Here is a 16,795-nt window from a genome sequence, read left to right on the forward strand (position 1 = left end):
CACAGTGGGACGCCTCTACATGATCCAGATGCCTCCTTCATCTTAAGTATTTCCTTTTTGACTTGAGCTTCAGCCCAGGTACACTTTAAGTATCATGACTGTAGCAATGGCAGTTCCCCTAAAGTGGTGCTGAGTAGTGTTTGCAATGCCCTAACTATTTTCACTAATTTCTTGATGGATTAGCATCTTTTTGTCGGGATTTTCAAGAGTCTAATGAAGGGAAGTCGTTCTCCCAAAAGTTAATCCTCCAAAATGTACTGTTAGTACAAATGTAAAGAATATCCTATACAGTACTCATCCTTTCTTTTCATGCTTGTTCTTTTGCATCTAAAGCAATGAAATTAAGATCGGATGCCCTCTGAGCACTCGGCATAGTTGCTACTTACTACAACAACCATCAATCAGTCCTTTTAAGTGTTCAAATTTTAAACAAAAATAAGCATTTGACTTCTTGCTATGAACAGCACAGCTTAACTAGACTAGTTCTCATAGATAAGATCCATTCTCTTTTTCAGACCCTTACAATATCAACATGGCGGAGAGACGGGAAACAAACAAATATGTTTTGCAGACTATGATAATCAGACATCCTTTCAACGTGGTACAGTTTTGCACTTGACAGCTTTAAACACACAATCCCACTTGGTGTCTTTGCGCTCAATGGTCTTCTGATGAACCACCTTTTTTGGCTTGTTGTGCTGAAATAGATCCTGCTGATCTTCATCTTCTGCCTCTGACACAATCTCCATCTTCTGAATTATGAGTTTGATCAGTTCGTGTTGCTTCTGCATAACTGTAGTCAGGTCTTTCAGCCTTTAAAGAGATGGATTGAAATACATTTAGATACCAAAACCCGACATCAGGCTGTTGCAGGGCCGGGCCTACACTATGCCTAATTGGCAACATTCATGGTCACAGCGGATCCAATGCAGGTCTTTAACAGATCTGCTGTATCCGTCAATATACATTTTTGTATGTGCGGGTGTCCATTGTAGCAGGCATTGGAAGTTTCTACACTGCCACTATCAAATCTACCCTCTGTTCCTTCATTATTGTTTGGAATACAGTCACAACCGCAAGTGACGGGCACAAACTTCAAAGAGTAATCCAGTATGTTGGTGCTTTATAAATACAATACATAAACCAACGCCACAGAGAGGATCATTTGGTCACCTCTGCCATCACTGAACCTTCTCACTAAGCAACTGTCAAAATAATGAAAATCCTGAGAATCCCTTATGAGGAAATGGCCAAAACTATCATATTTTTACTACCTACAACAAATAACAGCGACATAGGAAAAAGTAATTTATAGTACATTTTACTGTGGAACAAAAATCCATCCTATATGCATGTATTCTAAATGTTTACATTTTTTGTGATAGTGGTTCTTTAGCATCAAGGATTTTCCACCCCCTAGCAGGATACCCCTCACTAGTGATGCTCGGATGCGGATTCAAATAAATCCAGCCACGACGGGGATCCAAATCCAGCTATGCCGTGATCGTGGCCGGATTTGATGTGGGCTTCCGAATTTGAGTTGGATTTTCGCCATTATTGACTCTAAAATCCATGTTCATGGTCGTGATCACGAATTAGACTTTAACGTTAATAGCAAAGCTTGCATACATGCCCCAATCCCCAGAATTGCATGGATTATAAAGGTGATCAGTGGCTACAACTTAAACGATTTTTTTTTCAAAAAGACTTTACAGTTTTTGAGAACATCTAATTTAAAATTTCCAATGAAAAAGTATTTGTGATTAAATCCCGCCAAAACCCGACGACTTTAGCAGTTGTTAGGTTAACCTTTAAAATCGATTATCTCAAAAACGATAAAGTCTTTTTGGAAAAAAATGTTCCCCTTGTTCCCACTGTTCTACTAAATATATCCTGCACATTTGGTATTTATATCATGTAAGGGGGCTTTGCTATTAACCGCTAAAGTCGGCGGCTTTTCAGCTTATAAACATGGCTATTTTTTCCGTGATCACATGCCGAATGTGTAAAATAACGGCCGCCTCCGTGATTGAATTCTGTGATCGATTCCCGATCACTGATTCGGTTCACAATGTCAGATAGTGAAAAAATGCTTGTGAATCAGGGCTATGCCGTGATCACAGATTGTATCCGAGCAACACCACCCCCCACCGCTATGATAAAATCCATGTGGGGTAATATCGGTGAAGGGGAGAGTAACAGGTGAAAAGTAATAAAGTCTGGGGTCTGTCATGGGCAGGAAGGGTGAGGGGAGTAATGGAATGATTGCTGCACCTCCTTTGGGAGGCCAGAAGGTTAACATAGCTGCTCTTGTTATTGAGGGGAATGGTGGCCATACTTGCTATGGGTGGAAGGTGTGTGTGTGTGTGTGTATCCGTGTGTGTGTGTGTGGGGGGGTATCATAGTTGCACTTGTTATTTGGCCCTGGGGGTCAACACAAGGGGGGGGGGGGTATTTTTAGTTGTGTCCCTCAACACTGACCTGTTCTTTTGCTTCCACAATTCCACCTCCATTACTGGATCATTGTTAGGGACATCGACTCTACATCCTTCACACGCAAAAAAAAACTGAAGAAATGACTGAAAGAAATAGTGAAATAAACATTGTTATTTTTGCATTTGTACAGCATAGTTTATAACTAAACATCTGAAGTAATCTTTGCATTAGTGTAGCATTGTATTAAAGAGAGCCCGAGGTGGGCTCGAAAAATTAAAAAAAAGTAGGCTACCTGATCCGTAGGGTTGAGCGGATCAGGTAGCCGCAAAAAAATGCAGCTCCCCGCCGCTCCCGTGGGCCGCAATGGCCCACTTTCACTTGAGTGACCCCTGGGTCACAATGCTGCACTGAGAGACTGTGTTGTCTCTCACAGCGTGCAGGGAGGCAGGGGAGCTGCAGAAGGCGCGGCCAGGGGGAGAGAGCTGCCCGATGGCAGCTCAGGAAACCTGTAGGAACAACCCTGGTGGGTGTTTTAAACAGGGAATTCCTCTCCTCTGTGTTTTCCTCCGAGTTAGCGACAAATCTTGTCACTAAACTCGGGGTGCTATAGCGCGGTGGTGGGGGGGGGGGGGCAGAGAGCGGCGGTTGGGGGACACAGAGCCATGTCATTAGGCAGAGAACATGGCTCTGTGTCCCTTCTGCCAACTGAAGATCCACCTCGGGTTCTCTTTAAGTCTGTTGCTGACAGAGACAAGAGATGCTATGGTGAGATCCTTTTTTCGCATTGCCTTTTTTCTCTTTAAATAACCAAACAACCTTAAAAAATAAGAAATAATAATAAAAAGCCATAATTGTGCTGAACCTATTGATCTAATGGAGGCTGCCATTGTCTGACTCACATGCTTCCTGTTAATTATACGGCACTGAAAATGAAATGATGCCTTGAAACTAATATAAAGCAAGTGCACATGGTTATTTCATCATGGTCACCCCCACCCCTTAACCTCTTGAGGACCGTGGGCTTTACCCCCCTAAAGACCAGGCTATTTTTGTCAAAAAAGGCCACTGCAGCTTTAAGGCCAAGCTGCAGGACTGCACAACACAGCACACCAGTGATTCCTCCCCCATTTTCTCCCCACCAACAGAGCTCTCTGTTGGTGAGGTCTGAATTGTTACCCCCCCCCCCCCCCCCAGTGTTTGTTTGTTTTGTATAAATATTGTCTTTTTTTTAATAAATCTGCCTATTTTTTTTCCTCTCTCTTTTCCCTCCCTCCCTCCCTCCCACCCCACAGCCAGGCAATAACGGCGATCGGCTGTCATAGGCTTCCGCCTATGAGAGCCGATCGCACTCTGTAGTGTCCCATGGGGACAGTCGTGTCACATGGCTGTCCCCAGTACAGCGCTGCTGCCGATCGCAGCGCTGTACAATGTAATTAGACGGCAATTCCACCGTCTAACAGTCTCCCGAGCGGCAACCGCCCGCCCACTAACTGGAGATGTGCGCGCAGCGTGCGTGCGATCTCCTGCACTGCGAGCCCCAAGGACTTTACGCCAATCGGCGTTAGCTGGTTCTGGGGCTGACGCCGCTGCCACGCCCATTGGCGTGGCGCGGTCGGCAAGCGGTTAAGGTGCCCATACATGGTACAATTATTTTGTTTTTTTTTCAATAAGATAATTTTGTTTGATTATTCCGTTAGAGCAAATATAAAGAGTTGTCCAATCAGGATAATCGTTCCATTAGAATCCTCAAACTCAATGCCAAAAAGCCACTTTACATACTTTATATACTTTAAGATGCCCATACACAATACAATAAAAACTTTCAATTTTCCTGTTTATTCGACCAAAACGATTGAATCGAATGAAAGTTTAAAAGAATATTTTTTTCTATCAGGAAATAAGAATCAATTATCCCGTTTTCTTTTCAATAAAAATCCGATCGGACATGTTGGAAAAATCTTTATATTCAATCTAATGGAATAATCAAACAAAAATATGTAATCGAAAAAATGAAAAAAGTGTAGCATGTATGGGCACCATCAAGTGTACCTGAGGCGAAGTGTGACATGATGAGATAAACATGTGTATGTACAGTGCCAAACATATAAATAACCAGGCTCTTTCACTTGTATTTTACTGGCTAAAAGGGTTAATATTTAGGTATGGAAGTGACAGCTTCTGTCTTGTTGCGACCTTATTGGGAATATAGTAAACATCACTGATAACCCGATCACAGCCGTAAAAGTTTTCCTAGCAGAATAAAACTTCTGAGAGCAGAAGGAGATAAGAAAAAGATCAGTAGTTCATGTATTTTAACTCCGGGACACTTAATAGGTTGCCACTGAGCAGAGACAACAAAACATTAATTCTACTTTGTAAATGTTTAAATATAAAATAAAACCATAGGATATTTAAAAAAAGGTAATTTTTATGAGTAGGAGGATAAATACAATTGTTTATCTCATCCGTTTATTTTCCCCTTGGCTTTACTTTAAACCAATTGTGAAACTCCAGCAATGACATGACACAGACACTATCTGTTAGATTTGAAATGCCTTACCAGGCAGGACCACCACATAATCACAGCAGCCAAGCCTTGCAGGAGGAGGGCCTGGTATACGTGCCACTCACCCTCTTCAAGTCACTTAGTTAGAGAAGGTACATGGCTACTACAGCCACTAACCCAATCCTTCCATTCTCTACAATGGGAGAGGACATATATTTGGTGTGGGGATGACAAGAGAGATTGGCATGGCATTGTAATATGAGAAACAGGAGGGAGGTTGTGGGAAGTTGATAGGGATGGCCAACCATTTACGGTAGTTTCCTCCTTTTGTTTGTTAAAGAAGAGAGACATAGTCGTAGGGACATGGGGAAAAATCCAAACAATACAAAGCTAGGGCAGTGAAGGTAAAGGGGTTACCATGCAGCCAAAATGATATGTAAGAAGGGTGGGGGAGTTGGAGTGGTGAAGTGGTGAACATCATGTATGCTAGGTGAGGGATAGGAATACAGTGGCGTTAAGCTTTAGGCCGGTTTCACATTAGCAGCATGCATTTTAGCTGCACCACAATGCTAAAACACATGCTTGGGAAATACCTACAGTAATGCACGGTAATGTAATTTTTGGCAGCAAACCAAACTATAACTAAGCCTCTAGCGCTCACTTCCTGTGACGGAAATACGAATTGCAAGAAAGTGTTTTGAAACATTTGCTTCTGCGCATGTGCACCGCAACACCAACATGAAACAGTTTAAAACATCTGCGGAGCCATTGTCTTACACGACTCCCGGTCATGCACGGAGGTAGACCCATAACGCGCTGATGCGTTCATGTCAGATGTGATACTTCCCCCGCATCATACCACATCAGGGGCTTGATTCACAAAGCCGTGTTAACTGTTAGCACGCTGGTGAAAAGCCCATTACCACGCCAAAACTCAGTTTAGGCGTGATAAAAATAAACTTGTGCGCAAAGTTTTGCGCGTAAACTTTTAGGCGCGTAAACTTTTACGCACGCAAAGTTTACGTGTGCAACGGCATTAAACCCTATGCCACATTTCGCGCGCACCGGACTTTGCGCGTTTTTCCCTCAAAGCGGTGCTAACCTACTTAGTGCAATGCTTATCACGCCCAAAAGTCTTTAGGTGTGCTATCTAGGTTAGCACCGCTTTGTGAATCAAGCCCCTAAATGTCACACAGACTTTCATTGCTTTAGCATTACCCTGCGGTAAAAAAGGGTAAAGCAATGCAATGAAAAAGACTTAGTGTGAAAGGGGCCTTAAAGGCAGAGGGCTACCACCACAGCCAGCTATGAGCACTTTTTAGAGTAAAGTTAGAAATAGTAACCTTCATACTCACTCAGTAAAAGTGTGCTAAGAAGGTAATGACTGCTGCATTACATTAGAGAGGGGATCACTACAGTATAGGAATTTGGCCACCCTTCATGAACCCCCAACTTTTGCAACATGCATCCATTTTACAAAGTATTTCTTAAATTATAATTCACACAATAAGAAAACTAAACTGAACAGTGATTGACTTACATAATTAACTGCAACACCCCAGATTCTCGGACGATTGGGGTACACGATGCAAGAGACTTGATCCACCCTCTTTAACAACCAATATGGCAATTTTTTTTCTAAGTTTGTGTGTAGATTCACCTATGAAAATACAGAACACCGACATTTAGCGCAACGTTTTGGCAACCTGCTTTCTGACGTGCAACTGTGTAAAATTATATTATAAGGATATTAGGTCTGATGCGCAGCAATTTTACCAGTTTTACCCGCAGCGCACAGCAATTTTACCAGTTTTAACAGCAGGAACGCTATTAGTGTTTATCCTATTAGCCGTACCATAGCAATGCCTGCATTACCCCAGTAACACGTGTTGTGCCATTAGGGTAACGTGTGCTCTCTTTCTCCCGTTAACACTGGTAAAACTGCTATGCACTGCCTGGGCATGGCAATTTTATAGCTGCTTCATGTATCAGGTTCATTGTTGGGTGCATTTATCTTGTTATTATTACACAATTCTACCATCCTTACCTCATGATAACTATACAATATGATCTAAAAAAAAAATCTAAAAAAAAGCATATAGAATTTTTCCTTGATAGAAAACTCATCAAGGAAAAATTCTCCAGAAGTCATGGAGAAGTAGGAGATACATTTTTTATGGCTCTGATTGGTTGGGCATAATCATGTACTAAAGCAGGGAGTGATCTGTTAGCTCAGCTGATCTGACTGACCCCATGCTTCTCCCTGAGCTCTGGTCCACATGAATAATATTTCCCCTTGTCATAATCTCAAATGCTAATTTATTCATCATATAAAAACCTCAAAATAGGTCACACCATTTGGTAGATTACGTCAAACATTTTTCCTACATCCCTTTAATAGTTGTATAGAGAGAATTAGATAGGTCTACAGGAGTTAAAGTGCCCCTGAACTGGTACCCCTGAACTGGTTCCTTTTCTTGAATTCTCTTGATTCCTCCGGAGCGATGCTGAACTGCAAATCTCAGTGAGATATAATACTTTTGCAGCAGCCTGATATGTTGTTCAAAGTATGTTGATCAAAAACCAGTTCCGAAGTACTTTAATGGCATGGGCCAGCATTGTATGAATATGAGGAGATATATGCCATTCGTCAGTATAAAACCACAAAATATATTGATAAACCATACAAAATTAGACAGTGAGGACATATAACATGCTGTTAACCTCTTGAGGATCAGAGGTTTATACCCCCCCCCCCCCCCCCCAGTGACCAGGCCATTTTTTTACAATTCAGCACTTTAAAGCTTTAACGGTTTATTGGTCGGTCATACAACTTAGCACCTAAATTAATTTTACCTCCTTTTCTTACCACTAATAGAGCTTTCTTTTGGTGGCCTTTGATTTCTGCTACAATTTTTTTTCTTAAATTAATAAAAAAATAATCATTAAAAAAACCAATTTATTTTATCCCCCCCCCCCCCCCCCCTAATTATCCCTAGACTGTGATAGATACACTACACTACACATACTAAGGCAGCATCAGTCTATAATAGGGATTCGATTGTGAGCCCATCAGAGGGACAGTTAAGTGACAATAACATCCTCTGTACATTGCTGTGCTAGATCGCAGTGCTGTATACATGTATGTTTGCTTTTCTTTGTTCAAATCAGCCTGCCAGCTCCGATCACTGGCTGTAACGATCGGTGAAGCACAGAGAGGATCTGATTACCAGTGATCTGCAGAATCAATAGGAATACAGATGTATACCAGATTATACGTGATCTGCAGTATCACTGATAATCCGATATACTAGCTAACCTCTGTTCACCTGAGTAGAGTGTAGTGTTTTGGTGTAACAGTAACACTTAGAGGACAGGGCCTCAGTACAGTAAGGCGTACTGTACAGATTCCTTCCGCAAACCTGAGCTCTCCAAGGCGTGAGGAGTCAGGCTGCCAGCGGGAAGGATATACTGAAAGTAACCCTCTGGCGGAAGGGTCACTTAACAGAACGAGGAACCGCCTCTAACAGTAAGGTCGGTTCTCGAGGTCGGACAAGCCAGGTCATACACACACGGACAGATAAAGTACAAGATCAGGAGGCAAAGGCGGAGTCAAAGTACAGGCAAGGTAGAGCAACGGGGTATCAGATATATCGGGGTACAAAATCAGGAGGCAGAAACAGAGTCAAGGAATGAGCCGGGGTTCGGCAACAGAGTATCAGAAATATCGAGGTACAAGATCAGCGTTCAGGAGGATAGTCAAAGCAGGCAAAAGTCATAACATATAATCACAATCAAACTAGTACTTTAGCTATCAACAGAATCTAGCTTAGTGTAGGATTACAGCTCCAGCTGGTCCCGGCACACTTGCGGATCTGACTACGGATCTGGGTGCTCCCACATATGTGATCGCACGCCAGACCAAGAGCAAGTGAACAACCAGCAGTATATATACTCTAGGACCTTTCCAGGACCTCCCTAATTGCTGGTCCAATGAGAGCAGTGGAATTTGTCAGCTGACCCAGCTGGTCAGCCGACACCCTTCTAACTGCTATTTAAACTCTGCCTCTGTGCTCGCGCGCGTGTAAGTCTGAATCCTGGTGGACTATCAGTCCCAGCCACACCAGTACTGTCATGCAATGTATCTAGTGCGGGGGCCACCTCTGATGCGGATTCCGCCGCACTGCCTATGCGGCATGCGGTGTCTTTTCCGTGTTGTGACGCCATGCTGGACGCGGAAACAGCCGCCTCACCTCGAGAGACGGCGGCCTTTCCGTGTTTCCTTACACTGGCAGGCTGATTGCGGCCTTACTCTGTTTACTGCAGGGAATGCATGCTTGCGCAAGCGCTCATTCCCCGCAAATCTCGACTCCCATGAAGTCACGCCACATGACGTGACTGAGGAACGTAAGAGCTGCTCTGGAGCTGCCACTCTGCATTAGGCGGTCTCAGAGTGGTTAAAAAGAACCATACCATAAACATGTCATAGTTCATATATAACAATAGAATAATTTACATATCGTTACAGACCATATCAGGTAAGGTAATGCACAGCTTCTTACTAGTACTGGAGGCACATTTTCTACATGTACTAGGTCGGGCACAATTCTTGAAATTTCTGCCTCTACTTCTTAAGTGGAAGTTGGATTGTTAAAGTGGATCCGAGTTGAACTTTTACTCATTGCATAATTGTGTTCCTTTCCTATTGTTTATTGGGCATTCCTCAAGCCAAATACTTTTTTGTTTTGGTTTTAATACTCTAATTCCCTATAAACTAAATAAACCACGCCCACAGGTTTTCAGAGAGCCTTGGCAGTAGGAGTTGGCTCATGGGAGCTCAGTCTGGGCAGGAGGAGGAGGAGGTGTTACTAGCCATTGATTTCAGAGGCAGAGGGGAGGAGGGAGGAGGGGGGATTAGGTTTTTTTCACAGGCTTAGTGATCAAGATACAGATATGCCTGCCTCTGTGTAATGTTTACAAACAACATGGCTGCTGTCATTGTATCACAGGAAGAAATAATCATTTTCTATTAAAGCTGTTTGCAACTATATTTGCTGTGTAAACAATCTAAACTTTAGATAAGATATATAGACAAGTTACTTGTTATAGTTAGTTTTTCATCTTGGATCCGCTTTAATCAGAACAGAGTGGATGTTTGCAGCAAGTGTCTGGTTATCTATCTCCCCGCAAACCCATTTGCTCTGAATCGGCATACAAATAAATATTTTTTTTAATGATCTTGTAAAAGAAACAATCACCTTCAGAAAGCCAAAGATTTTTCATGTAAATGACTAGATAGATCTAAAAATATAACTAGAGTGCTGAAAAGTTTAACAGATTGGATCAGTTCCTAAGCAAAAATTCTGTGCAGTTTGACCAATTCTTTTATACTTAGCTACAATTACTTTAGAAATCTAGTTCCCTAGTGAAACAACAAAGGAGACCTTTTTTTTACATATACCCCCTTCTGGCTCCTTAGTGAACTTTTATGTACAGTCTGATGGTCTGCCTTGATGTACTCACAGAATACTAAGGTCCTAAATTCATAAATAAATGGAACATCAATTAAAATACACATAAATCAGTTGCTTTAATGGGGTCATAGTAACCTGCTCTAAAGTCACTAAGTACTAATCTGGGCTTAAGACCATACAACGTAGGCAGATGAGAGTTGCGAAAAATAAATATATTTTAACCATTTTACATCCTACCTACAGTACATTCGCGTCGTTGTAAGTGGCTCCTGAAAGCCACACGACGTGAATACAAGTCAGTTCACTTTAATGAGCACAGTGCGTGTGCTAGCATGCGTCTGGGCTCATTAACCCCATCCCCCTAACTACACTAATTAAGGATGCCCTCCTGAGGGTCCGATCCTCCCAACCCCCGCTCGATCCCCTGTAATTTAGCATCCCTCCCCTTCTTCCCCCATGCTGCAATGATTAGAATGTAAACAACATACATCACCTCGTTCTAGTGCGATCAGCCTCCCCTCCGTGCATTACCGCTGCCTGTGTCACTGTGCAAAACAGATTGGGTGCCGGCTTGATGGGGGAGGCTGATCGCGCGCTGGAACGAGGCAAGGTGAGCTGTTTACATGCTAATCCTCCATGCTGCCCGATCGCAGCATGGAGGGGAGAGGAGGGTAGTATAATGGCTATCTGGTGGGGGTCTATGTGACTAAGGGGGCAGGATCATTACGCACCTGGCCATCTATGAGGGGCACACTCAGCTATCTATGGGGGCAAAGGGGCACACCTGGCTATCTATGAGGGGGGGACCGACAAAGGGGCACATTTGGTTATCTATGGGCAGGGGGTAGAGAATACAGCGGCACACCTCGCTCTCTATTTCGGGGGTCAAAGGGGAACATATATATTTTTTATACTGGGGGCAGGGCTAATAGGGGGCACACCTGGCTATACTGGGAGTAAAGGGGCACACCTGGCTATCCATGAAGGGGGTGGTGGATGGAATAGAGGGTACATCTGGTTACCTATTGGAGGGGGAGAACAAAGGGGCACACCTGGCTATCTATGGGGGTTGGGGGAGAATAAAAGGGCACACCTGGCTATATACAGTGGAGGAAATAATTATTTGACCCCTCACTGATTTTGTAAGTTTGTCCAATGACAAAGAAATGAAAAGTCTCAGAACAGTATCATTTCAATGGTAGGTTTATTTTAACAGTGACAGATAGCACATCAAAAGGAAAATCGAAAAAATAACCTTAAATAAAAGATAGCAACTGATTTGCATTTCATTGAGTGAAATAAGTTTTTGAACCCCTACCAACCATTAAGAGTTCTGGCTCCCACAGAGTGGTTAGACACTTCTACTCAATTAGTCACCCTCATTAAGGACACCTGTCTTAACTAGTCACCTGTATAAAAGACACCTGTCCACAGAATCAATCAATCAAGCAGACTCCAAACTCTCCAACATGGGAAAGACCAAAGAGCTGTCCAAGGATGTCAGAGACAAAATTGTAGACCTGCACAAGGATGGAATGGGCTACAAAACCATTAGCAAGAAGCTGGGAGAGAAGGTGACAACTGTTGGTGCGATTGTTCGAAAATGGAAGGAGCACAAAATGACCATCAATCGACCTCGCTCTGGGGCTCCACGCAAGATCTCACCTCGTGGGGTGTCAATGGTTCTGAAAAAGGTGAAAAACCATCCTAGAACTACACGGGAGGAGTTAGTGAATGACCTCAAATTATCAGGGACCACAGTCACCAAGAAAACCATTGGAAACACATTACACCGCAATGGATTACAATCCTGCAGGACTTGCAAGGTCCCCCTGCTCAAGAAGGCACATGTGCAGGCCCGTCTGAAGTTTGCCAATGAACACCTGAATGATTCTGTGAGTGACTGGGAGAAGGTGCTGTGGTCTGATGAGACCAAAATAGAGCTCTTTGGCATTAACTCAACTCGCTGTGTTTGGAGGAAGAAAAATGCTGCCTATGACCCCCAAAACACCATCCCCACCGTCAAGCATGGGGGTGGAAACATTTTGCTTTGGGGGTGTTTTTCTGCTAAGGGCACAGGACAACTTAATCGCATTAACGGGAAAATGGACGGAGCCATGTATCGTGAAATCCTGAACGACAACCTCCTTCCCTCTGCCAGGAAACTGAAAAAGGGTCGTGGATGGGTGTTCCAGCACGACAATGACCCAAAACATACAGCAAAGGCAACAAAGGAGTGGCTCAAGAAGAAGCACATTAAGGTCATGGAGTGGCCTAGTCAGTCTCCGGACCTTAATCCAATAGAAAACCTATGGAGGGAGCTCAAGCTCAGAGTTGCACAGAGACAGCCTCGAAACCTTAGGGATTTAGAGATGATCTGCAAAGAGGAGTGGACCAACATTCCTCCTAAAATGTGTGCAAACTTGGTCATCAATTACAAGAAACGTTTGACCTCTGTGCTTGCAAACAAGGGTTTTTCCACTAAGTATTAAGTCTTTTATTGTTAGAGGGTTCAAAAACTTATTTCACCCAATGAAATGCAAATCAGTTGCTATCTTTTATTTAAGGTTATTTTTTAGATTTTCCTTTTGATGTGCTATCTGCCACTGTTAAAATAAACCTACCATTGAAATGATACTGTTCTGAGACTTTTTCATTTCTTTGTCATTGGACAAACTTACAAAATCAGTGAGGGGTCAAATAATTATTTCCTCCACTGTATGGGGGGGCAGAGGGGAATAAAGTGGCACATCTTGCTAACTACGAGAGTAGGAGCTAATAAATGGGTTTAGCTGTTTAGATATGTGTGCCATGCGGGTTTATTATGGTTATATTTGTGAATACGGCTTGTAATTGCTGATAAAGTACAATGAAATTTTTTTTGAAAAAATACACCTTTATTTACAAATATTATATTGTCACTATACATTGTACTAGTAAGATAATTTAAATGTTGAAATAAACAGGACACATGGGTAAATAAAATATGTGGGCTTGATCTACAGTAATACTTTCTATTTTTATACTGTAAGGCCTGAAACCTGAGAAATAATGACTTTTTTTCATTTTTCTCCTTATTCCCTTTTAAATGCATTCAAAATAAAATAACACTTAGCAAAAAGTACCACCCAAAGAAAGCCTAATTGGTGGCAAAAAAACAAGGTATAGATCATTTATGTGTGATAAGTAATGATAAAGTTATTGGCTAATGAATGGGAGACCTGTGAAATGTAGAAAATTGCTTGGGTTTTTTGGGTGGAAAACCCCAGGGTAGGGAACTGGTTAAACTAGTATCAGGGAAATCATCAAAAGTACCAGCAAGCAAGAAAATACTTAAAATAATTTTGACTGTACATTTTAACCTACTTTCGTCTACAGATTTCTGAAAAGTTATTTTACACAGAAGATGAAAAATGATCTCCTAATCCCTCATTGGTTGTTAAGGTGTGGATGGGTGGTTTGGTGTGAGGTGAAAGGCTAGGGTGTATGTTGGTTGATTGAGGTGAGTACTCCTCTCTCTGTATCTTTTAAAAAAGGAAAGGGGTGCTAAGATCAATGCTAGTCAGAATACTGGGGTGGGAAGGGAAAACTGATGGTTCGTTCTTTTTTTTTCCCCTCTAATACAGGAGATTGGTAGTTGATTAGGGTATGCATATTGTGAAGTAAGAGAAGGGACACTGACTGGGGGTTTAACCTTCCTGGCTCGGGCTATGCCGCACAGGAGGATTTCTCAGGCCCTGCTGGGCCTATTTGCATAATTTTTTTTTTTTGCAACACGCAGCTAGCACTTTGCTAGCTGCGTGTGCACTCCGATCGCTGCCCCTCCGTGCAAATTAGCTGCCGCTCGCCGCGCCGCGCCCTGGGCTCGCTACATGATTTTAAAGAAAAAATATTAAAAAAAACTGCTGCACTGCCCCCTGGCAGTTTTTAATAGACTGCCAGGCGGGTTAATATTGTCTAATGCTCTTTCTATTGTATGTTATTATTTAAAGCATTGATCTTTTAATGGATGAACAATTTTTTTCAAACGTCAAAAAATAAAGATTATATTTAAAAGAAAGCTTAGGAGAAAAAGCCAATTGAATTCACCAGAAGAATCTCCAAATTAATTCCCCTGAAAACCCAAATTCTAAAGATTCTATTTGTTTGACAATAATTTAATGACAGCTATACAGTGGAAATCATAAGTGCATAGTGTAGTTCTGTTTCCTAAGCTTTCTGTAATTCTATCATTCTATCTGTCTTTACAATCTGTCTCCACATTGAAGTCAGTAAATTCTGTTGTACTGAATGCAAGCCTGTGAAAGGGAAGCCCATGTTCACTAGTTTCCTTTTCCATATTCCTCAGTAAGACACCAGTTTACCTGCATTGCAATTCTTTTCAGTGCAGCATTCCTCTGTACCTCTGCAATGTCACCAACAGCCAAACCAATCTATTAAGAACATAAATACACAGAAAAGTGAGGAGGGAAAAAAAGGTTTTTTAGAAAGTAATTACATTTTTTTTAACATAAGAAGTTATATTTTATCTATACTTCTAACAAAAAGATGTCATACACACACAATCCAAACAGTTGTAATGATTGACTTACTGTAATTAATTTTGTTGGGCTTATTGGCCAACTGTGAAACACTGCTAGAAGAGTCTTTAAGGGACATCCGAGGTGAAAATAAAGTGATGAGATAAACAATGGTATCTATCCTCCTTCTCCTAAAACTGACTTTTTTAGATATCTCACAGTTTTATTTTATATTTAAGTCTAGATTTTACATTTTTATGGTTTTATTGTCTCTGCTCAATGACACCTTCATTGCAGTATGCCAGAGCTTAAATCTATGAACTATTAACCCTTTTTATCTTGTTCCTGCTCTCAGATGCCATTTACTGACAGGAAAGAGTTTTATTGCTGTAATTACTTATCAGTGAGGGTTATGCTATAGTCTAAACCAGTCCTCACCTGGACAGAAATTGTTACTTGCATACCTGATGTTTAACTCTTTCAGGCAGAGAAAGAAAAAAAAGCAACACAGCATAGTCATTTGTGTGCTTGGCACTGTACATACACATGTCTATCTCATCATGTCACATGTCACCTTGGTTGTCTTTAAAGGACACCTGAAGTAAGAGGGATATGGAGACTGCCATATTTATTTCATTTCTAAGCAACCACACTCTCGCTATGTCTCGTCCTACTAATCTCCAGGCTCTGGTTGGGTTTAGAAGGGGAAGACCATGATTGCATTAGATTATGTATGGTGAAGGTCTGTTAATTTAGACATTGATATGAAAATAGATATATAGATAGATAGATAGATAGATAGATAGATAGATAGATAGATAAAATAACTTACAAGCAAATTCATCAGCAGAATTGGAATCAATAATGTGAACACCATCAGATGCATAAAGGTGGCAACTGGATATGCCATTTGATTTTCAAGCATGGGGTGAAGGAACCCATCCTGATAATTTGTGTCTCCAAGCATCATAGTAAAGGTCTGCATCAGAGCTAGGAAAGGATTGCTGAAGGTTGTCTTAAAATAGAGAAAAACAGAATCAAATACAATATCCTGAGCTAAAACTGTACAGAACAACAGCTACATGGCAAACCAATGTTATTCATGAGCAACAGCAGGTGACAGCTGAAATCACGTACTGAACTGTTTATTCTTTCCAGAAAACGTTAGTTATACAGTTATGCTAAGGACAGGAATGCCATAGCATAAACTCTAATGTGACATTTCACAATTCACTTATTCTCATTTGACAAGTTCCTCCAGGGCTTCTTAAGATATAAGCATCCACAGGGTAACAGCCACAGGGTAAAAACTCCTCCAGTATGCACTCGGAGGCAAATCCCTGACAAAAAATTCTCCTCTCAGGTCAAAAGTCAAATACTTACCTCTGCAATATTATTATTAATTTACAGTATATAGCACCAGCATCTTCCGTGGTGCTGTAGAACAGCATACAGGGTGTAACAATACAAAATAAACAATACAACAGTTAGTACAAGACAATGGTGGGTTACCGTTGATGCAGTGAAAAAATCAACTACATATTTTTACACAGGTGTAGGAAGTATGCAAACACATTACACAGTATTGTGAGACAAAAGGGGAAGAGAGCCTTGGCCAAAAGGCCTTGCAGTCTAAAAGGTTAAGGGATAGGGCAGTAGGTAAAGGGGATGCTGTGCATGAGGTGGTAGATATGGTGGTCAGTGGCTAAAAAGTCCTAAGTAGGAGAGTATGCTTGCCTGCAGAGGTGAGTTTTCAGATTGCACCCAAAAAGAGTAAGTGTGGGTGAGTGGCGGATGTGTTGAGGAAGAGTGTTCCAGAGGAAGGGAAAGGATCGAGAGAAGCTTTGAAAGAGGGAGTG

At 41.8% G+C, this 16,795-nt stretch overlaps 1 protein-coding gene across 1 annotated transcript in view; it reads right to left on the reverse strand.

The window, feature by feature from the left end:
- Window positions 1-208: 208 nt before the first annotated feature.
- The window catches only part of TRPA1 (transient receptor potential cation channel subfamily A member 1), a 209,880-nt gene continuing 193,293 nt past the window's right edge, over window positions 209-16,795 (reverse strand). The window contains exons 25-29 of the mRNA XM_068234825.1: window positions 15,769-15,951; window positions 14,781-14,849; window positions 6,483-6,602; window positions 2,482-2,579; window positions 209-813 (exon numbers count right to left, since the gene is read on the reverse strand). Coding sequence (XP_068090926.1) covers window positions 594-813; window positions 2,482-2,579; window positions 6,483-6,602; window positions 14,781-14,849; window positions 15,769-15,951 — 690 coding nt within the window. The 3' untranslated portion in view covers window positions 209-593. The remainder of the gene's footprint in view (window positions 814-2,481; window positions 2,580-6,482; window positions 6,603-14,780; window positions 14,850-15,768; window positions 15,952-16,795) is intronic.

Source organism: Hyperolius riggenbachi, chromosome 5 (assembly GCF_040937935.1).
Source record: "Hyperolius riggenbachi isolate aHypRig1 chromosome 5, aHypRig1.pri, whole genome shotgun sequence".
NCBI lineage: Eukaryota > Metazoa > Chordata > Amphibia > Anura > Hyperoliidae > Hyperolius > Hyperolius riggenbachi.